Here is a 24,056-nt window from a genome sequence, read left to right as displayed (position 1 = left end):
TTCCACAACAACATCCTTTAAGAGGCAAAGGATGAAATCCAGACATACTATTCTGGATCCTGGAACAAACTTTAACTCTTCCAAATCGGCCTCTGTAAGTCATTTAACCTTTTACTTTTTCCTAGAAATAGTTTGGTCAGAAAAGAAAGCATTTCAAGCAGACTTTAAAAAAAAGATTAAAAAAAAAAAAAAAAGATTAATTTTCATGTGAGAAACAATATGTTTAAACTGCAAAAAGATTATGTAATGTTAATTGAAAACAATGTACCCAATACCATGTAACAACCATTTCTAAAAAGAGTCACTTGCCTACATAACTCCTCTGACTAGTCCTAAATTGCCTTTGCAACCTATTTCTTTGAAGGCCTTCTCTGTGTATTGAACAGCTGTATTTTTTTTTATGGTTCTGTGATCCCTAAGCCTATGTTTCACATCATGTTTACTGTTATCAATAAAGGTTGCTGGGGAGAAAAGTACCCACCATCTCCTCAAAAACACGAAGAAGTGTGGAGGGCTGAGATCGGCCTGAGGACTTCAAAAGGTTTTGCTTGCCTTTCTTCTGGCTACACCCCCTTCTATTGTACTACTCTGTCCTGTAGATTAAATTTCCCCTGCGCTTCTGGCTAAAATGTGGATACCACAGCCAAAAACACTTGCAAGCATCAATCCCTGACTTGGCGGCTCTTGCTTCTAAGTGGCAAGCATCTAATGCCACCCTCACCTGATGCTTGGCCGTCTCCATACCCTCCAGAACTGTCGTCTTGAAGTCCTCCTGCTTGCCCTGTGGAAGGAAAGAGGAGAACTCAGGGACCTTACTCCATAAATTGAGATTATATCTGGACATAAAGGCCTAATAGTTGGCGACTCACGAATTCACCACCAACTAGTAAACCCATATTCAGAGAGCTCCTTCTTCTGGAATCAAGGCCCGGGGAATCACATCATAGTCTTCCAAATTCTGGTCAGGAAATTCCAACTTTACACGCTGATTCTTGTTGAAAGGTAGAATAAAGTACATAGTATTTCTAATTACTAAATCCTTGCTGCCAGTCTTGTTTAATAGTCAAGGCTGGATGGGGGAAAGGCATTCCAAATGCCTTTTACTATTTGTTGCTAGACTGAGAGTAGATGGGTGTGACAGAGGCTCTAGGATCTGCAGTCGTACAATTCAGCATCTGCTCAATATTTCTTTAGCTTTACCTTTCTATTGAGAAAGAATATATATAAGACAATAAGGAAAAGACATAATTTTAATGAAAAATTCTTCCCTTGACTTCAAACCAGGGCCTGTAACTAAAAGATTAAGTTCCAAAAGTAGTTTCATTTAGTATGCATGCTAGACTCTCACAGATAGATCTGAGTATGCCAGTGCTTCCTTAATAAAACTTTAAAACACATTGTAAGACGCCCTACAGTCATATACTAAGTACTATAGACAGACACACACATTGGTGGGAGTGGGAGGCAAGTTCTTGGGAGAGCTTCTACCTCAAGCTACACAATAAGCCTGCAAAGAAATTTTCCTCATTGATTAATCTATAGAAATAACTTTGAGAAATGTATCACTGCTTGAAAGTTCAATGTAAGAAAGTCAGGATAGATCATCTTCCTGACTTCCAGAATTGTACACCAAGACAGATGCTGGGATCCTCTTACGCTTCTAGCTGCCTGGTATGCTTGGGAAAACTACAGTGTGTTCTTTTGAAGATAGGAAAACACTCCTCCCAAAATGATCTAAAAATGGACACATTGGACAGGAAGCTAAAAGAATTTTAAAGAATCTTTATTAGAAAGCAGATTGATAATTCCACCATCTGAGCTAAAAGGGAACAGGAAAGTGAAACTAACAACCTTTTACTGAAAGAAAGCCCACAGGTCTGTGGAACTTAAAATAACATCTTCATCTTGAAGTATTTGGAAGTGTTTAATAAAAATGATTTTTTACAATAGCATGTGTTGCTAGAAGGTATATGCTCTGCTTTGAAGGTAGAATAGAATAGCATTCTAAAGTTATTTCATTATGCTCTTTTCTGAAGGTATTTAGAAGGTTATGCTTCTCAGACAAGGCACAGGTATATGATTTATTGTTTACAGCCTTTGGAAAAGGGCATATTAATTATGAGTGGATGACTCCAATTACAAAATCCAATCTGCAAACTAATCTTGAAAATGCAGGCCCTACATTTAAAATTTTAGATTTACAGTTTAAATAAATAATGCTCATTCTCAATAACTTCTGGATTTATTCATAAGAAATATTTTAGAGTTAAAAAAATTATTGTCATTGTTTGGTTTGGTTCCAAATGGAACCAAACTAAATCAGATTTAACGATATTTTAAAAAGTGGGAAGAATGGCTTAGAACAGTGAAATACATAGTTTCAAAAAATAACATTTAGGCATTAGGAACAATATAGCTCTTGGCTTGTTGATAGCTTGGTAAAGGATAAAAGCAACAGTGTCTTGTCATGAAGGCAACTTACCACTTCTAAAACAAATAAAAATAAAAACAAATAGACTTTAAGCTAGCTATTAAGTCTGAATAATTTTATCTTTCTTATTTCTATCATTTCTTTCTTTGCCCACTGTATGTCATACACTCTGCTAGTTTATTTTAACCTACAGGTAGCTCCTATTTTTTTCATCATTGGTACTTAACAGATACGGATTTCTTATCCCTGACTTAATGTGCTCAAAGGGTTAACAAGGTTATTCTTTTACAACAAAGAAAAGGTAGGGAAATCTTTATTGTATTCTGCTTTTGAAAAAAGGACTAGCAACACTCTTATAAAGATATTGTCGTTTGGTAAATATTTGTAGGAGAAATATGGTAAACATTCAATATCGTAGGAAGATTTTTAAAGACAGCAAAAAGTCTCAAAAAGAATGAAACTCTAAGTATTATTTAAGCAGAGAAATAGGAGAAAACCATGCAGAAGGTGGTATAAACATAAGAAATGATGGAAAATAAAATTAAAAAGTGCCCAAAATTAAGTAAAAGAACTGTATCTTTTGACTTGAGGAAGGTTTATAACATGTTTGGAAGTAAAGATGAGGTTGCTATTTTCTTTCTAATCATAATATACTCATGACCATTTTGAGGATGATTACAAAGACAGCTGAAAACAGCATCATCCTTTTTAGTAATATTCTAGACCAATTCTTCCATCATTTTCTTAACAAGAGCACACACACAAATGCTTGCAGCTACCTTTACACCCAGGTAATGTCTCTGATTAGAACTTACAGTGTCATATTTATTTGCTCTTTAAGTCTTTCCAGCCCAAGATCCTGCTTCTGGCAGGGGCACAAAGCCATGGGACAGCAGCAGACTATAGTTATTCTCTTCCCTGAGCTCAAATTCAAAACAGAAAATGTAAATATACAAAAGCAACGTTTTAAGATCACCTTGATTTTGGTACTACTGTGCAGGAGACTTTCTTTTGTCTTCATCCCCACCAACACACATAAAATCCTTAAGTTTGAAGTAGAGAAGAACCATTACATGGGTTATTTGTGCATATAATCTCCAAACTGAAAATAAATCTTTTTGCTTTATCTCACATAATAGGCTTTCAGGATTCTCTAAGAAACCTGCACATCTGTTATCTTGAACACTGAAATACTTTAGTTACAGTCACACTACTTGATGTTTTCTTCTCTTGATTCAAACTAAGGGGCCATTCTTCCAACATCTTAAAAGGAAGTCTACAGTCTACAATGACTTTCAAATACTTTTATCTGGTGACCATGGAGGTGAAGACCACTGATTTGTTGTTCCTAGGAGAAAAATGACCAACAGATTCACATTTTGACTAGTTTCTTGGAATCACATTAGAATTGATGACTTTTATAAACAATTTGAGAAACTGCTAAATCTTTTAGGAAGCAATGATTTCTAAACAAAGTTAACTTATCAAAATGCATTTAATCAAAATTTTACCAAATTTACAGAACAAAGGTGACTGCCAAACTATTGATTTTAACCAAGCCTGACAAATTGGTAAAGGAAAAAAACATCTCAAGTTAAAACCATCTTTGAATGCACTGTATTAACATACTAGCTGAGTTTCTATTTTAATAACATCAATAATTCAATGTTTACTGAATACTCATCCCCAAATTGCTAAGCACAAATAAAAAGTAGAACAGATTGATCCCTATTTTCAAAGTGTTTATAATCTAATTGGGGAGAGATGAAAAGTATCTCGAAAAAACTTTTTTTTTTTTTTTAATAGAAGTAAGAAGCCAACACAGACTTGGGGCATTAGGGAGGCTTTTCTGCACAAAACTAGATTTGGTTATACTGGGAGGCAATAAAACCAGCAACATGGTCCAGAACATTCATAACAGCAAGGAGAAAAGCACAGATACAGTATGTGAAGAGAACCACACTGTACCCTGCTTAAATGAAGAAGATGGTCTCAAAGAGCAGCAGGAGATCAAGCAGGACAGGGAAAATGTGCCAAGGCCTGCACTTGATCTTAGTAGTAATGGTAGAGACTGTATGAACCTTGGCAGGAAAGCAGCGAAACAAGTGATATTTTAGTTAAACTAACCTGGTCACTTAATAGCAGATGGATTGGAGGGAGAAGATTACCTAAATAAAGGAGATCCAGTCAAAGGGCTACTGAAATAGCTTAGATGTGAAGTGAAATCATTAGAATAAAAAAGTGACAGTGAAAACTGGGTAACGCATAACAAATCAAAGAGGCCATGCACAAGAAAATACACGACTTTACAATAGACTTGATAAAAGGATAAGGGACTTTCAAGATGACTCCAAATTTTTAAGTTCTTGATAGTAATGACCAGTGGGAAACTTGGGGGACAGGCTAGTAAAATTAAATGGAAATACTCTAAGGATGGTTGGAAATTCTACTCACCAGGTGTAACAGGTATAGAAGACTTTAAAACAGCATGGAGGTAATAACAAACTTAGAGTGTTTGAAGTCTTATAAATACATGATTAATCTCATAAACTGCAGTTTCAAAGAGGAACTGGTCACCTTAGACAAATTATCAAAAAAAAAGTTAAGAAAGAGAGAGAGAAAGGTGATAACTTGGTGACCATCACCATCTGGTGCTGCCTTCCTGTCCTCTGTAGAGAGGTGGCTTTAAAAAAACCTTCAAGTATACCATCCTTGATGCATCTCTTTCCTGATAATTTTTTTTACTGATTCTTAGCAGAAAAATAAATAATCTACAGCAGTTTGAAGAAATGCAAAGGAAAGTAAACTGGGCTCACAGAGGTAGATTAAACTAGGCTGAATTAAGGAAAAGCCTTGGGCTCCTTTGAGGCACATTAGAGCATTTTAACACAGCTAACACTGGTTAATACTCTCCAACAAAATCATCCATTATGAAATCTACGGAAGCAGAAATCCTAGGGTTTCACTGTCTTTCAAAACACTGAACAAAATAGACAGCCTTCTTAACTGAAGTCTAAAAAGCAGGAAAATGGTGCTGCCTGAGATGGAACCTGCCTGGCATTGCACCACTGGAGGAGCAGTTAGCAGCACAGCACTGCCGATTTGGGCCTAAAGATTTAACACTGGGGCAGAAGTGAAAGCTCAGTGGCAGGGATCCCATACAAAAGTAAAAGCCCTACCAGCTCCAGAGGAAGGCAAAGCTTTTAGAAGCCAATAGAAATAAATGATTTTTTCATGTGCTATTTATCTCTACATTCCACAGTAGGAATTTTCCTTATTTATCTTGTTGCAAAGTCTTTATTTGTGGATCACTTTCCAAAGCAAAGTCTTCAGATACTGCTATTTTGCTCAAATACCAAGCTTAAGATGAGTTTGAATAGTTAACAACAAAGCTTACTTTTCTAATTATTCCAGTTATTTAAATCATATAAATATTCTAGTTATTTCCTAATTGTTTAAAAATCCAACACTGAATTTTATTCTGGACCTGCTATAACTTATAATCATATAAAGAACCATTATAACTTCACAACTGATAACCACGAATGAATTTCCCAACAAGAGAATCCTTTTTTTCCTGCTCAAGTTAACAGTTTCTTAGATCTCTGGTTATCCACCTCTTCCCAGACTATGATAGACTCTTTCCATCTTAAATATGATTTGAGTCTGTACTACAATGAAGAAGATACAATTTCTTAGGCATTAATTAATTATGTTGCTCTTCTACTATCCTCAAATATTGAAAGCAGCAAACACACAAACCTATCTTCAAATGTTAAATATCTCTGATCAGCAAATATGGCAAAATGTTAACAATTATTTTATTCCCAATAGTTGATACATGGATTTGGATGATGTTATTCTCCAAGGAGAAAAAGTCTGTATCAGAAAGCACCAAGATATGCCATTCCTCCTATATTTAACATATAAAAACTTAAAGAATGATCTGTCTTGAGACATGTTACTGAAAATGAACTACCACAAACACTTTCTGGTTTCCAAAAGTGACACAGTATGTATGTTGACCTACTCTGTAACTGAACCTGATTTTTTTTTTCTTAAATAAAAAACATCAATTCTGTGTTTCATAAATCAAGATGTTTGTACACAAAGATGGAATTAGTATTTTCTCATATGATCCTCACATCTAGCCCCATTTTGCAGATGAAAAATCCTGCTAGAACAAAATAACCACTTCTTCTATTATGCCATGATCAGACCAGATAAAGGATGATAGCAAGAAGAATTAATGGAAATTATAAAGTTGTCCAGCTAAGCAAATTATTATTTTGCTTTAATAAAAATAATCAATGAAATTAAATTGTTCATTAAAGCAGTTCAATGTCTCAAAGACAGAACATAAATTGGTAGCATCTGATTCAATGGTTCGTATTAGCCAAAAGCAGTAAGAGTTCGAAATCAAAGATCTCAAATTACTTCATTAAAAGCCCAACTTCGTTCCTTCATCCCAAAATATGACTTGGGGTAATCATTATAAAAACAACCTTTGGGTTCTCACCATACTTTGAATGTATTTTTATTGTATTTTTTCTGCATTATAGCCAATTATTAATTAATATCTGTTACTCTAAACTGGATTGTGAATTCTTTGTAAGAGGACCTAGTCTTCAGCTTTGAACCCTCAGAATTCAGCACCATACCTGAGGCAAAGAACTGTGGTTTTATAATTAATGTATATAGGATAAAGGGAATGAGGAACTGCCATGTTTAGAGGAATCTTATTTTGTATAGAAAATGTCTCTATTTTGTTTTCCTCTCCACACTACGAATTTTTTTTTTTTTAACTCTTCCCATAAGCCAGGATTTGGGAAGACTTAGTTCCTCCCCCCATCCTCTCTGCCTGTTAAGTCCCTCCCAATTTCTGTTTACTGGAACACAGTATTTAAGAATATTCTGCTTATTATACACTTATGTATACATTTGTGTCCATATTAGGCTATCTAATCTAAGAGTGGGGACCATGTGTTTTATAGTCATGTAGGTCTTGGTTCATTTTTAGTTATTTCTCAAAATATAAAAATTTGTTGCATTGATCTAGATTACCTTTTCTGCCTGTGACATTTTTTTCTCAGCCTTCCACTAAGTTATTCTGAAGCATGGTTCCAAATCAGAACACTTAAAAAAAAAAAGGCAAAAAAATTAATCCTTGGTCTGTTTTCTAAATGTATGCATCATACTTCATATAAGGAGAACTCAAATGATTTCAGGTACTTATTTGACACTAGCAGGCCTAAATGGCAAAATAAACTACTGTCAGGAACGAATTTCTCAGCAACTTCTAGTAAATCTACAAAAGATCATCTGGGCATAGGGGTGTGATAGCAATCTATAATCTTTCCTGTAGAGGTAATCTGAGTCATATCTCACCAAACCTGAAAGCTATTCCTGCTGACTGTACTTGCAGGCATTGAGAGAGAAATCAGAAAGAAAGCCGGGGATGAACCACTTGGGAATAGTTATAGCATGATAAAAAACAAAATTATTCACCTGAACTCTGATCATAACTATCCATGTTGCCGATCAAGCGCTGTTACTGACTGCAATCAGTGTAACTGCCTCACAGATCAGTACACCTTATGAACAAAGAACTACGATAATGTAAGGACCACTCTACAAATATTAGACAACTAATTTTTTCTTTTAAAGTTAGGAAATCCACCTTCAACTCTTCTCTGTCAAATTCTGTTATATCAAGTTCTAAAGGACAGTCCAAAAGATTTTGCCTTTTTGATTTCTGCTATCCTTAATAAGCAACTCATCTAATTTTTGGTCCCCAATTTTTAGTCACCAATATTTTCATTATAACAGTATTTGTGATCAAATTTCATTGAATTTTAAGCTTAAATTCTTTAAGCTATTCATACACATAGATTTTGTATGTTTTCTATATTTTAGTATTTTTACTAATTCAGGCTGCATCTCTTGCATACCTACAATGACTATTATATAAACAGGGCCCCCAAATTATTAAAACTACAAATTTTTTTTTGTCATACCAATCTCTCACATCAATGATTTTTATAATGTTTTAACAGCCTACATCTCTTTAAAACACATACATCACAAACACCCAAATTAGCAAGCACAAATGAGAAGAGAACAGATTATTTCCTTTGTTTATATTATTATAAGAATCCTTACATATTCCTAAGGGAATATAAGTAAGGAAATAAAGTTATTCTTTCCACAGTCATTCAACAAAATAGATTATAATACAGCTGTCACTGATCAACTATCCATATGTAACTAAATCAATCTGAAGAGTTAACCACTGGTTTAATGGAAGCCCTTGAGCTTCATTACAGGGTATTAGTACATCATGGAGCCTGGAAAAATGGTACAAATACAGACACATGCACATGCTTTTATATATATATGTGTGTGTGTGTTTTAACATACTTCTGATGTCCCTATTGAGAAATCCATTAACTTTAAGAAGTCTTGAGAAAGACATCTTAATAGCTGATTTCAAATTTTATATATTTTAGAGTAAGTTTCCATAAAAGTCTTAAGCTATATATAAGTAAGTTACTGCTAACAGTTATCCATTACAAAATTTAAATCCAGGAACTACTAATGAGATTTTTCTAGAAAATTTCAACTAAGAGGCAGTGGAGGAAAAAAAGAATCATGTTTTTGTATGAAAATAAAAAAGCTAAGTGCTAGCAAATTGGTTAATATAGTAAAACCTCACTGAGTAATAATCTAAGAAACACAGAGTAACAACTGAGCCAAGAAACGAAAAAAGCATTTCTCCAACAGAAGGCTGCTTTAAAAGAGGGGCATTTATTCTAAACTAGTAAAGTTCAACAACAGAGATTTTACTCTATTTATAGATGCTCCACTATTATCTAACACCACTAAGTACCCAACAATTCCAAAGATAACCTGCTCTGATTCAGTTCCCATGACCCAAAAAAGCCCTTTTATCTTGATAGAAAAGGTACTAGGAAACCAAGTAAAACTATCATTTGTTAAAACAAATACATTCAAATATATTTGTCAAAACAAATATATTGTATATAAGAAGTATAAAAATACATGGAAATGTTGAACAAATTAGATTTTAAATATAAACAGCAATACTTACAGTATGAAAAATATATCATTTACCCATTTAACAACCACAGGACTACATGTCACAAGCCAGAACAGAGAACTTCTTCACAATTACATAAATCCAAACAAATAAAACCAAAATTCTCGTTTCTATAAATATTCAAGTTTAATATTGAGAACACTTTTCCAAAATCCACTAAACTCAATTATCAAAATGGTCTATGTCCCTTTATTCCTTTAGATCACCCACAGAAAGCACTCCAATCCCAGTCTCTTTGGTCCTTTAGTTCACCCTTTTATAGCATATCAGATTATTTTTCCAAAACGTATTTGGTACAATTCCCCTCACTCAAAATACCTCAGTGTCACCCCTGCCCAGATCCTTCCAGGGTTTAAAGGACTCTGGGTCCAAATTCCTTAGCCTGGTGACCAAGGCTCTGACCTTCCTTTCAGGCCCATGCTCAGAAGTCTTCTAGAGGAATCTTCTTCAGTTGTACCATTTGACCCACTGACTTTAGGATACCTTGCACTTTCATAATTAACAAAGTATCTTATTCTTAAAATTAATACTGTAGAAAACAAAGCAAAATTTTCTATACAAATTTAAATGCTGGTAAAAATAAATGTATTCAAGCCTGACTTATGTATTTTAAGAGAGCACACTGATTTCTATTTATTACCAAAGATGACTGAGATGAAGAAAAGATTTGAAAAAGCTACATGTTCTCTCAAGATTTTAAGATACCATATGGCAAAGTTCCATTCAATTTTTGAACAAAATTCAAGTGAAAGAACTGGTTTTGATAAGATAAGAGATTTGGAAACCCTGGATAGTTTCTAAATACTTGAACTTACCTGATAATATTTTATGATTTGCCATCAGGGCCTAATCTATTTCTAAATTAAATAGGTCAGTAAGTTGCCACTACTTCTTCGGAGAAAGCACTTCCCCAATTCACCTTGGAGTTAATTTTTTTAAGGGAAAAATTTATTTTCATAACTACAAATAATCTATTGGCATTTGGGCTGTTACCAACACATCTCTGAGCACAGAAGATATCCTAAACTTAAGAAACAAAACTTTAACTTTTCCCAAAACTACTAGGAAAACTTATGTAAACTAAATCACTGAATTAAAATTAACTAGAACATAATAGCATAAAGACAGTTTCCCAAATCCTAAATACCTTTGCTAAAATATTTACTTAGTGTGTGAAAAGTGTCTGACATTTATGGAAAAAGAAAACAAAAATATAAAAATAAAAAACCTCTTTCACTCACATTCACACACACCACAAACAAAAAAAACCTACTAAAACTAAATACTTGGTTTAAAATTTTCAAAGGACAGAGTTAACTTTTATCAACTTGGTACCTATGGTAAATCAGTTATGTACTGGAGACACTGACAACCACACAAAAAGGAGGGTGAGGTAGCATCTGAGATACCAGACCTACTGAATAATACTTAGAGCCCCTGAACTAAGAGATCAGCAGCGTCTTGAGCTGTGACAGCTACCAAGAGGATTATCTCCATGTATCTCATTACCATTAGCAAGTCTACAGCAAAGGTAGAAAAGAAAGGCAAGAGTCAAAGAATACAGAAGAAAAGAGTAGAGAGTCAAGGAAAGAGTTGGAGGTAAGGACAGAAAGAAGGGAAGAAAACGAAATGTAAAAGAATAGAAAGAGGAGGGGGAAAATCACAAGAGAGGAGGTGTTGCTGCTGAGGTACAGAGAAGGCTACATCTGCCTCAGGGACTTAGTCCCAAAGTTAATAGGCTGCTCCCAATGGGGAGTTGTCTAAGAAGCCATTTTAAGAAAGTTTTGGGAAAACCATTCTTAGAAAACCCCTAATATTTTACATGAACTGAATCCAGAATCTATCTTCCTATAAATGTTCTCAAAATGCATTCTTTTATTACATTTTATTGTAAATACTGTAAAATTATGAATTTTTATTTTTGAGAGTTTTAGTCAGAATCTGTTCTAAATCTAGGTTTAAATTAATATCTGACTTGTAATCCTCAAGTGATACATCACTACTAACCCCTTTTTAAAAAATAAAATGACATCTGGTGATTCATATAACATCACAGACAACAAAAACCTTAAAACATAAAAAGTTAAAACAAAAGATAAAAACATCTTAGATGAGATATGTCTTAATCCAGGTACCTATGAAAGTCATACAAGATACAGCAGATGGCACTGAAACAAGCATTTTGTTTTTAAAAGGTGCAGGAATCAAAGAACTGGGGAGGTGAATGGGCCTGGAGTTATGGAAACATAAGAAGTACTTTAAGGGGAAAAACTTAGTAAAAACTTAAAGTCAAGAAGAATTAATGAAATGCCATTAAAGACAGAGAATAAATTAAGATTCCACTTTTGTTTCACCTCTCCAAATGGAAGGGTATCTCTCATTGGTCTTGGCATCCTCATTAGGATTCAGGCTGAGGGGATGTTAGTGAGAATTTAAAGATGTAGGAAAGTCTGACACCAGTACTATAGATTCTGGTACTCTTTCTGTCATAAGAAACATTGCGGGAGCTTACAATCTCTTCATAGCTTTTTCTTCTATCACTTCTTTGACTGGAGGACTCAAAAACTATACAATACAGGTTCTTAGGCCTTTTCTTTTTGAAGAAAATATAATTTACTTTTGTTTGTTTATAGTACATTTGTCATATAATTTTATATTTGTTCACCAGGAAAAGACCCTTCTCAAAACTGTTCTACACTGCTTGCTACAGTTTTATCAGATGTGTAGTAAATGCATAATTCAGCCATAATTAATTCCCAAACCATTCTCTCTCTAACTTCTGAATCAGAATCATCATTGAGACGTTTGGGCCTTCGGATCTGGCTTTGTGTGTTTTCTTTAATTGTTTACTTTTTCCAGCTTTCCAACTAACTTATGTTGCCACTATCCTTCCACCCCAACTCTTTACTTTCCTCCTATATACACATACACGAAGAGTATCAGTATTACTAGGCACGTATGTACGCACATACACGTATATGCATACACACACACACACTAGACACACATGGCCAATATCAGAGTATAAACCAAAGATAAAAATAGTAACATTGCAGAGTAGGAATAAATCCATTTGTTATTATTTCCAAGATAAAATAAAACTGTGGCTAGTTACTACAACTCACCAGATGGTTCCTCAGGCTCACTCTCATTTTCTTCCTCAGGTGGGGCTTGAGGGGGTGGTGGAGGAAGCTTCTTTTCCTTCTCTGCTTTAGCATTTCTTTCTTCTTCTGAATAATACTCATCTTCTGAGAGGTTGGCCAAGCTTTCATCCATCTCTCTGTACTCTACCTATATGGAGATTATACCAGTGAAAGCTAAATACAGTGAACATCTAAAATCAGGGACTCAATTTGGAACCATCAGTGAATGTGAATTGATTTTTAACTTCAAATTTTAAAGGAAACAAAGAACAAGCTAGCTTATAATAGGTAACTATTAAAAACATAATCTCTCAAGAAATATTAATGACACTTCAATTAAAAAAAAACAACTCTCATGAAACAGTCTTGTGTCAGTTCTGATTTAGCCCAGTCTATAGATTTTACATCACAGTACTGACATTCATTCAGATCAATGACTCTGAAGCTCAGCTCTAAAAAAAATGTTTTTAATGTGTGTGTATATATGGATATGTATGTATATATCATGTTTACATACTGGAAGTGTCAACAAAAGACTAAAATACCCCTCAGGCAAAAACATAGTTAACTAGATGCAGGATACAAAATTAATACACAGAAATTTGTTGCATTCCTGTACACTAATGATGAACTAGTAGAAAGAGAAATCAGAAAAATAACTCCATTTATAATTGCATCAAAAAGAATAAAATACCTAGGAATAAAACTAACCAAGGAGGTGAAAGACCTATACCCTGAAAACTACAAGACATTCATGAGAAAAATTAAAGAAGACACCAATAAATGGAAATACATCCCGTGCTCATAGATAGGAAGAATTAATATTGTCAAAATGGCCATCCTGCCTAAAGCTATCTACAGATTCAATGCAATCCCTATCAAAATACCAGAGCATTCTTCAACAAACCAGAACAAATAGTTCTAAAACTTATATGGGACCACAAAAGACCCTGAATAGCTAAAGCAATCCTGAGAGGAAGAACAAAGTGGGGGGTATCATGCTCCCTAACTTTAAGCTCTATTACAAAGCCACAGTAATCAAAACAATTTGGTACAAGAATAGACCCATAGATCAATAGAACAGAACAGAGAGCCCAGATATAAAACCACACATATATGGCCAATTAATATATGATAAAGGAGCCATGGATATCCAATGGGGAAATGACAGCCTCTCCAGCAACTGGTGTTGGCAAAACTGGACAGTTACATGTAAGAGAAGCAAACTGGATTATTGTCTAACTCCATACACAAAAGTAAACTTGAAATGGATCAAAGACCTGAATGTAACTTATGAAACCATAAAACTCGTAGAAGAAAACATAAGCAAAAATCTCTTGAATATAAACATGAGCAACTTTTTCTTGAACATATCTCCTCAAGCAAGGGAAACAGAAGCAAGATTTATGAACAAACGGGACTACATCAAACTAAAAAGCTTCTGTATAGCGAAGGACACCATGAGCAGAACAAAAAGGCATCCTACAGTATGGGAGAATATATTTGTAAACAACTAATCCAATAAGGGGTTAACATCTAAAACATATAAAGAGCTCACATGCCTCAACACCCAAAAAACAAATAACCACATTAAAAAATGGGCAGGGGATATGAAGACACTTCTCCAAAGAAGAAATTGAGATGGCCAACAAGCACATGAAAAGATGCTCCACATTGCTAATCATCAGGGAAATGCAAATTAAAACCACAATGAGATATCACCTCACACCAGTTAGGATAGAATGGCCAACATCCAAAAGACAAGGAACAAGAAATGCTAGTGAGGATGTGGAGAAAGGGGTAACCTTCCTACACTGTTGGTGGGAATGTATATTAGCTCAACCATTGTGGAAAGCAATATGGACGTTCCTCAAAAAACTAAAAATAGAACTACTGTTTGACCCACAAATTCCACTCCTAGGAATTTACCCAAAGAAAACAAGATTCCTGATTCAAAAACACATATGTACCCCTATGTTTATTGCAGCACTATTTACAACAGCCAAGATATGGAAGCAACCTAAGTGTCCACCAGTAGATGAATGGATAAAGAAGATGTGCTACATATACACAATGGAATATTATAGAGCCATAAGAAGAAAACAGATCCTACCATTTCCAATAACATGGATGAAGCTAGAGGGTATTATGCTCAGTGAAACAAGCCAGGCAGAGAAAGACAAGTATCAAATGATTTCACTCATCTGTGGAGCATAACAACAAAGCAAAATTGCAGGAACAAAACAGCAGCAGACTCACAGACTCCAAGAAGGGACTAGCGGTTACCAAAGGAAAGGGGTTGGGAATGGCTGAGTGGAGAGGGAGGGAGAAGGGGATTAAGGACCATTATAATGAGCATATACAATATAGGTAGGTCATAGGGAAGGCAGCATAGCACGAAGACAAGTAATGACTCTGTAGCATCTTACTACGCTGATAGACAAGTGATTGCCAGGGGATGGGTGGGGAACTTAATAATATGGGTGAATGTTGAAACTACAATGTTGCTCATGTGAAACCTTCCTAAGACCGTATATCAATGATACCTTAATAAAAAAAAAAAATATATATATATATATATATAGTTAACTAGAATTAACAATGCCAGTGTAATGTCAAGTACATACTTCCTAACTACTACTCCATGGGAAAACAGCAAAAGAATTCCAGAAACCAAATGGGGGATGAGGAATATAAACTCCAAATGGAAACAGTCCACTGAAACTATGAAAAGGTCCATTTGCTTAAAAAATAAGGTGACTTAAGGAGATGAATGATGAGTGCAAAGAATCCTGTGACAACAAATTAAGGCATAAGTGATAAAAGAAATGGAGGCTACAGGTCTTACTACTAATTTATACACTGGCTATAAAGGAGAGAATCAAGTTAATAAGTAGAAAGAGGAAGCAGTCTTAATGAATCTATTATTGGGGCTAAGACAACCTAGGACAGGAATGTTTGTTAAAATGTACTAGTGTGTAGTTTATTACAAACAGTCATCAACCTTGGAACACTGTCAAATTATCATTGTGACCCTCACCCTAATAAAGATTCCAGGAAGCCACAGAAAAAACAGCTATTTCAGATTCAATGAAAAAATAGTGAAATAATAATTTATTAGATGTGAAAACAGAGCAAAGACAACATGGTTTCCACATATACATGAATTAGATTTCTGAAATGAATAGCCCTGTGGGTTACAGTGAATATAATCTATTTTAACCTTCAAAGAATCTTTGACATAGATCCAGATGGTTGGCTGCTTTTACTGACACACACACTTATTTTTTAGTGACATGACCACAGGATCTGGGGGATGGGGGAATGATGGCTAGGCCAGTAACAGGGATTATGTTAGAAAATGGAAATAAAAATAAAGGGTAAATTGAATAGTCTGATCCATGCTCTAAAAATCTTATTTAACACACGAATAATTGTAGTCATGTATCAAATGCTGAACACTGAGTGGCACAATAGAGAACATTATGAATCAGAGTCTCTCTGACCTTAATCAACTCAAACTCTAGATGCAAACAAAAGATCCTGATCAGGTGACCACATCTTAAGGACTTCACAATATCCAGAAATGTAGAAACTACATCCTACTTGACTGAAATTAACTATAGGAACAGACTTCAGGACAATGGGTAAGAAAGCAGCAAGGAGGGGAAAAAAGTTTCAGGGGGAGAGGGGTCAGAAAACATAATGTGTGTGGTTAGTATACAGTTCCCTTTCTCAGTTCACCCCTTAACAATGCTTGACCCCTCCCTAACCCAACAATTAAGCCCTTTAATACCCTGCCCATCAATCCTACTCATTCGATCAATAACCACTTGACAAGTGTCTACCATGGAACTGGGAAATGTGCAAATTCTGAGACAAACACAAACAATGTAAGATCCTTTCTACTGCAGTAGCGCAACTTTTCCTAAAGGACGTTCCCTAAGACACTATGCCCTTTGAAGGAAAAAGGAATCCAAGAATAAGTTTGGGAAACACTGCCTTCTTTATAGGCCCCTATAGGAAATCACAGTACACATTAAAGGTACTGAGAAGTTTTGCAGCAAAAACTACCTTCCTAACATTTTTTAATCCAATGGTTTGATGAAGTAGTAACTACTAACAAGGAATACACTTGGAAGAAGTTGGTCTAGAGAGTTTTTAGTTTTCAAGAAAAAAGATTAGAAAAATATCTAGCAGTAGTAGGAGCAAGATCTAAAGATAGTATTTTTTAAAAAACAACTACAAAAAAAACCCTCTATGTTCCACAAATCTTGGGATTCTTCGGGATTTATTAATTTTTAAACATGTTTTTAAAAGAAGTAAATATAGACTCAAACTTTAATCCTTTAGAGACCTGTGAACTCGTACTGCTTGGGTAACTCAATTTGGGTAAACCTAAGAGCGAAATATCTTCTGTCATCTTGATTCAATTGAGGGAGTGTCATGAGATGGTGAGGCAAGCTAAAAAACACACAACTGAAACAACCTTTCACACTACTTATCAATCAGCAACTGGGATGTTTTAATACTGCATAAGCAAAATACAAAAATAAAATTAAGATTCTGAGGCTGAAACAAGACTGTAACTATTATACTTGGCCTCCACTCTCCAATTTTGCTCTATCAAAATAGTCTCATTTTCTCAAAGATGGACAAAATAAATGATATAATTTTAAATGTTAATTCAGAGGCAAGGGGTTTTGCATAAAACTTTATTTTGTAAAAAAGGGTTTCTCTACTTAATAGAAAGTTTAAAAATGATCTTAAAGAATCATGTAAACTCTAAAAAATAAAAACTATTCCTCTGAGAAAAGGAATTAGATACTCTGAACACAGAGAATTGGGAATCTCTCACCCTAAGTAAAATCCTCAGACTTCAGAGTTGTAGAACTCTGAAGGACATAAAAATGTCCCACTTATTCTTACTTTTATACTACATGACTCTCAAATTTACATCTCTACAGATTCTCCCTTCTCTTCCACACCCTTGCTGTAATGACTGATTCACTCACTTCCCAATCACCTAAAAGCTCCTGTCCTTTTTGTTTTAGCATTTCTTCTTTTAAACCTACTTTAAAGGGTACAACTGCCAGATTAAATTTCCAAATACCTGGTATTTTCAGATAGAACAGGTGAATGCCAAATTACATATATCCCCTGCATACACATCAGAATTCTTGAAGAAAGTCCTGTCTACACTGGGCTCAACTTGTTTTTTATTCCTTTATTGGCTACTCCATCCCTTGAGGTCTGTCTCCCCTGGTCCCCTGGCTATCAACAGGTCAGCTTCCAGTTCCCTGCTTCCTAGCTGCTCCTCAAAATAAATACATAACCCATTTTCTTTTGAGGGTATCATTTCTAAACACAATGGAAAGACAGGATAACAGGAATTAAAACACAGGAGAATTACAAAGAAATCTTATAGTATGTTCCAAATTGATCTACAGACGCAATGCAATCCCAATCAGAATCTCAGCTGCCTTTTTCACAGAAATCAGTAACCTGGTCCTAAAATTCATTTGGAAATGTAAGAGATAGAGAATATCCAAAACAGTCTTGAAAGGCAGTACAATGTTGGAAAACCCAATTTCAACACTTAGTGCAAAGCTACAGTAATTAGGACTATGTGGTACTGGCATAAAAACAGAAGCATAGATCAATGGATGGGATAGAATTGAGAGTCCAGAAATAAGCCCTTACATTTATGGCCAATTAACAACAGTGTCAACCATTTAAAGGGAAAAGAGAAGAGTATTCAACAAACTGTTGGGACAAGAGGACATCCATATACAAAAGAATGAAGTTGAACCCCTACCTCATACCATATACAAAAACTAACCCCAAAATGATCATGGACCTAAAGAGCTTAAACTATAAAACTCTTAGAAGAAAACGGAAGTAAATCTTCATGACATTGGATTAGGCAGTGGTTTCCTGGGTATAACACCAGAATTAACAGGGACCAAAGGGGAAAAAAAATAGATAAATTGAATATTAGAATTTAAAATTTGGTGATCAACATATGTAGAGAACTCTACTCAATAAAAAAGACCCACAATAGTAAGAATCTAGAAATTAATTACAAAGAAAAAACTGGCAGAAACGACAAACACATGGAGGCTGAACAACATGCTACTAAACAACCAGTGGGTCGATGAAGAATGCAAAGAGGAAATTAAAAAATACCTGGAGACAAATGAAAATGGAAATAAAGTGGTTCAAAATCATTGGGAGGCAGCAAAAGGAGGTCTAAGAGGGAAGTTTATGGGGATACAGGCCTACATCAAGAAGCAAGAAAAATACCAAGTAAACAATCTAACCTTATACCTAAGGACCTAGAAAAAGAACACCTAAAGTTAGTAGAAAGAAGGAAATAATAAAGATCAGAGCAGAAATGAAATAGAGACTAAAAACACAATTAAAAAGATCAATGAAACTCAATGCTGGTTCTTCGAAAAGATAAACAAAACTGACAAACCTTTAGTCAGAGTCATTAAGAAAAAAAGATTTCAAATAAAATGAGAAATGAAAGAGAAGCTACAACCAATACCACAAAAATACAAAGGATTATAGGAGACTACTAGAAAAATTATATGCCAATAATTTGGACAACCTTTTAAGAAACAGATAAATACCTAGCAACATACAATCTTCCTGGACTGAATAAGAAGAAATAGAAAATCTAAGCAGACCTATTACTGGTAACAAAATTGAATTGGTAATCAAACAACTGCCAAAAACAAAAGTGCAGGACCAGATGGCTTTAAAAATGAATTACACCGGAGGCGGAGCCAACATGGCGGCATGAGTAGGACAGTGGGAATCTCCTCCCAAAAACATATATACTTTTGAAAATACAACAAACACAACTAGCCCTAAAAGAGAGACCAGAAGACGCAGGACAGTGGCCAGACTGCAGCTACACCAGCGAGAACCCAGCGCCTGGTGAAAGGGGTAAGATACAAGCCCCGGCCCGGCTGGACCCGAGAGCCCCTCCCCCCAGCTCCCGGCGGGAGAAGAATAGGCAGAGCGGGAGGGAGACGGAGCCCAGGACTGCCGAACACCCAGCCCCAGCCATCCGGGCCAGAGCGCAGACACAGTACGTGCCCAGGGGGCCCTGGATACTGGGGGAACAGGGAGTAAGACCTCTGAGCGGGTGCTGAAGCTGATGCCCCTGTGACAAAGAAAAGCGGGGGCTTTTTGAAAGTCTTAAAGGGACAGGGACTTAACAGCTTGACGGAAACAACCCAGGTCACAGTACAGCAGCTGGAAATTACAGGGAAAACCGGGTGCACTAACCCCCTGGGCAACAGCTCTGAGACCCCTCACGGAGGCAAACAGTCAAGCAACCCCCCCATCCATTACCCCACCGGGCGCTGCGAAAGCAGAGAAGCAGCCTGAGACAAATTCCGCCCACAGAAAGGGAAATTTCTCCCTTCCGGCCAGGCAAGACACAAAGACCCACTCTACACGCAATTACCCAACACAAGCCACTAGGGGTCGCAGTTGTCCCAGTAAAGAAAGGCCAGTAGCAAGTGAAAAGTTTGGCCCTCCCAGCTGACAGTCAATAGCACCTGTCAACATGAAAAGGCAAAAAAATATGATCCAGACAAGACTAACCCAGACAGTTTCGGCATCTGCTACATCTTTCCCTGAGAAGGAATCTGGGGAGATAGATTTAGCCAGTCTTCCTGAAAAAGAATTCAAAACAAAAGTCATAACCATGCTGATGGACTTGCAGAGAAATATGCAAGAACTAAGGAAGGAGAATTCAGAAATAAAACAAGCTCTGGAAGGACTTCAAAACAGAATGGACGAGATGCAAGAGACCATTAATGGACTAGAAAACAGAGAACAGGAATGCAGAGAAGCTGATGCAGAGAGAGATAAAAGGATCTCCAGGAATGAAAGAATTTTAAGAGAGCTGAGTGACCAATTGAAAAGGAACAATATAAGAATCATAGGTATTCCAGAAGAAGTAGAGAGAGAAAAGGGGATAAAAAATGTCTTTGAAGAAATAATTGCTGAAAATTTCCCCAAACTAGGGGAAGAAATGGCCTCTCAGACCACAGAGGTACACAGAACTCCCATGACAAGGGATCCAAGGAGGGCAACACCAAGACACATAATAATTAAAATGGCAAAGATCAAAGACAAGGACAAAGTATTACAGGCAGCCAGAGAGAAAAAAAAGGTTACCTACAAAGGAAAACCCATCAGGCTATCATCAGACTTCTCAACAGAAACCCTACAGGCCAGAAGAGAATGGCATGATATACTTAATGCAATGAAACAGAAGGGCCTCAAACCAAGACTACTGTATCCAGCATGAATATCATTTAAATATGAAGGAGGGATTAAACAATTCCCAGACAAGCAAAAGTTGAGGGAATTTGCCTCCCACAAACCACCTCTACAGGGCATCCTACAGGGACTGCTCTAGATGGGAGCACTCCTAAAAAGAGCACACAACAAAACACCCAACATATGAAGAAGGGAGGAGGAGGAATAAGAAGGGAGAGAAATAAAGAATCATCAGACTGTGTTTATAATAGCTCAACAAGCGAGTTAAGTTAGACAGTAAGATAGTAAAGAAGCTAACCCTAAACCTTTGGTAACCACAAACTTAAAGCCTGCAATGGCAATAAATTCATACCTTTCAATAATCACCCTAAATGTAAATGGACTGAATGCACCAATCAAAAGACACAGAGTAATAGAATGGATAAAAAAGCAAGATCCATCCATATGCTGCTTACAAGAGACTCACCTCAAACCCAAAGACGCGCACAGACTTAAAGTCAAGGGATGGAAAAAGATATTTCAAGCAAACAACAGAGAGAAGAAAGCAGGTGTTGCAATTCTGGTATCAGACAAAACAGACTTCAAAATAAAGAAAGTAACAAAAGACAAAGAAGGACATTACATAATGATAAAGGGCTCAGTCCATCAAGAGGATATAACCATTATAAATATATATGCACCCAATACAGGAGCACCAACATACCTGAAACAAATATTAATAGAACTAAAGGAGGAAATAGAATGCAATGCATTCATTCTAGGAGACTTCAACACACCACTCACTCCAAAGGACAGATCCACCAGACAGAAAATAAGTAAGGACACAGAGGCACTGAACAACACATTAGAACAGATGGACCTAATAGACATCTACAGAACTCTACATCCAAAAGCAACAGGATACACATTCTTCTCAAGTGCACATGGAACATTCTCCAGAATAGACCACATACTAGGACACAAAAAGAGCCTCAGTAAATTCCAAAAGATTGAAACCCTACCAACCAACTTTTCAGACCACAAAGGCATTAAACTAGAAATAAACTGTTCAAAGAAAGCAAAAAGGCTCACAAACACATGGAGGCTAAACAACACGCTCCTAAATAATCAATGGATCAATGACCAAATCAAAATGGAGATCCAGCAATATATGGAAACAAATGACAACAACAACACTAAGCCCCAACTTCTGTGGGACACAGCAAAAGCAGTCTTAAGAGGAAAGTATATAGCAATCCAAGCATATTTAAAAAAGGAAGAGCAATCCCAAATGAACAGTCTAATGTCACAACTATCGAAATTGGAAAAAGAAGAACAATGAGGCCTAAGGTCAGCAGAAGGAGGGACATAATAAAGATCAGAGAAGAAATAAATAAAATTGAGAAGAATAAAACAATAGCAAAAATCAATGAAACCAAGAGCTGGTTCTTCGAGAAAATAAATAAAATAGATAAGCCTCTAGCCAGACTTATTAAGAGGAAAAGAGAGTCAACACAAATCAACAGTATCAGAAATGAGAAAGGAAAAATCACGACGGACCCCGCAGAAATACAAAGAATTATTAGAGACTACTATGAAAACCTATATGCTAACAAGCTGGGAAACCTAGGAGAAATGGACAACTTCCTAGAAAAATACAACCTTCCAAGACTGACCCAAAAAGAAACAGAAAATCTAAACAGACCAATTACCAGCAACGAAATTGAAGCGGTAATCAAAAAACTACCAAAGAACAAAACCCCCGGGCCAGATGGATTTACCTCGGAATTTTATCAGACATACAGGGAAGACATAATACCCATTCTCCTTAAAGTTTTCCAAGAAATAGAAGAGGAGGGGATACTCCCAAACTCATTCTATGAAGCTAACATCACCCTAATACCAAAACCAGGCAAAGACACCACCAAAAAAGAAAACTACAGACCAATATCCCTGATGAACGTAGACGCAAAAATACTCAACAAAATTTTAGCAAACCGAATTAAAAAATACATCAAAACCATCGTACACCATGACCAAGTGGGATTCATCCCAGGGATGCAAGGATGGCACAACATTCGAAAGTCCATCAATATCATCCACCACATCAACAAAAAGAAAGACAAAAACCACATGATCATCTCCATAGATGCTGAAAAAGCATTTGACAAAGTTCAACATCCATTCATGACAAAAACTCTCAGCAAAATGGGAATAGAGGGCAAGTACCTCAACATAATAAAGGCCATCTATGAAAAACCCACAGCCAACATTATATTGAATAGCGAGAAGCTGAAAGCATTTCCGCTGAGATCGGGAACTAGACAGGGAAGCCCACTCTCCCCACTGTTATTTAACATAGTACTGGAGGTCCTAGCCACGGCAATCAGACAAAACAAAAAAATACAAGGAATCCAGATTGGCAAAGAAGAAGTCAAACTGTCACTATTTGCAGATGACATGATACTGTACATAAAAAACCCTAAAGACTCCACCCCAGAACTACTAGAACTGATATCGGAATACAGCAAAGTTGCAGGATACAAAATCAACACACAGAAATCTGTGGCTTTCCTATATACCAACAATGAACCAACAGAAAGAGAAATCAGGAAAACAACTCCATTCACAATTGCATCAAAAAAAATAAAATACCTAGGAATAAACCTAACCAAAGAAGTGAAAGACTTATATTCTGAAAACTACAAGTCACTCTTAAGAGAAATTAAAGGGGACACTAACAGATGGAAACGCATCCCATGCTCATGGCTAGGAAGAATTAATATCGTCAAAATGGCCATCCTGCCCAAAGCAATATACAGATTTGATGCAATCCCTATGAAACTACCAGCAACATTCTTCAATGAACTGGAACAAATAATTCAAAAATTCATATGGAACCACCAAAGACCCCGAATAGCCAAAGCAATCCTGAGAAAGAAGAATAAAGTAGGGGGGATCTCACTCCCCAACTTCAAGCTCTATTATAAAGCCATAGTAATCAAGACAATTTGGTACTGGCACAAGAACAGAGCCACAGACCAATGGAACAGACTAGAGATTCCAGACATTAACC

At 36.0% G+C, this 24,056-nt stretch overlaps 1 protein-coding gene across 2 annotated transcripts in view; it reads right to left on the bottom strand.

The window, feature by feature from the left end:
• The window catches only part of KDM1A (lysine demethylase 1A), a 65,836-nt gene that overhangs the window by 32,797 nt on the left and 8,983 nt on the right, over nucleotides 1-24,056 (bottom strand). Inside the window, exons 2-3 of one of the 2 annotated variants that reach the window (XM_036914643.2) lie at nucleotides 12,677-12,842; nucleotides 722-781 (exon numbers count right to left, since the gene is read on the bottom strand). In XM_036914643.2, coding sequence (XP_036770538.1) covers nucleotides 722-781; nucleotides 12,677-12,842 — 226 coding nt within the window. The remainder of the gene's footprint in view (nucleotides 1-721; nucleotides 782-12,676; nucleotides 12,843-24,056) is intronic. The other variant, XM_036914645.2, reaches the window with a different exon arrangement.

The sequence above is a fragment of the Manis pentadactyla genome, chromosome 4, assembly GCF_030020395.1.
Source record: "Manis pentadactyla isolate mManPen7 chromosome 4, mManPen7.hap1, whole genome shotgun sequence".
Lineage (NCBI taxonomy): Eukaryota > Metazoa > Chordata > Mammalia > Pholidota > Manidae > Manis > Manis pentadactyla.
The sequence above is the reverse complement of the archived record's forward strand: the minus strand, read 5'-3'. Positions and strand labels throughout refer to the sequence as shown.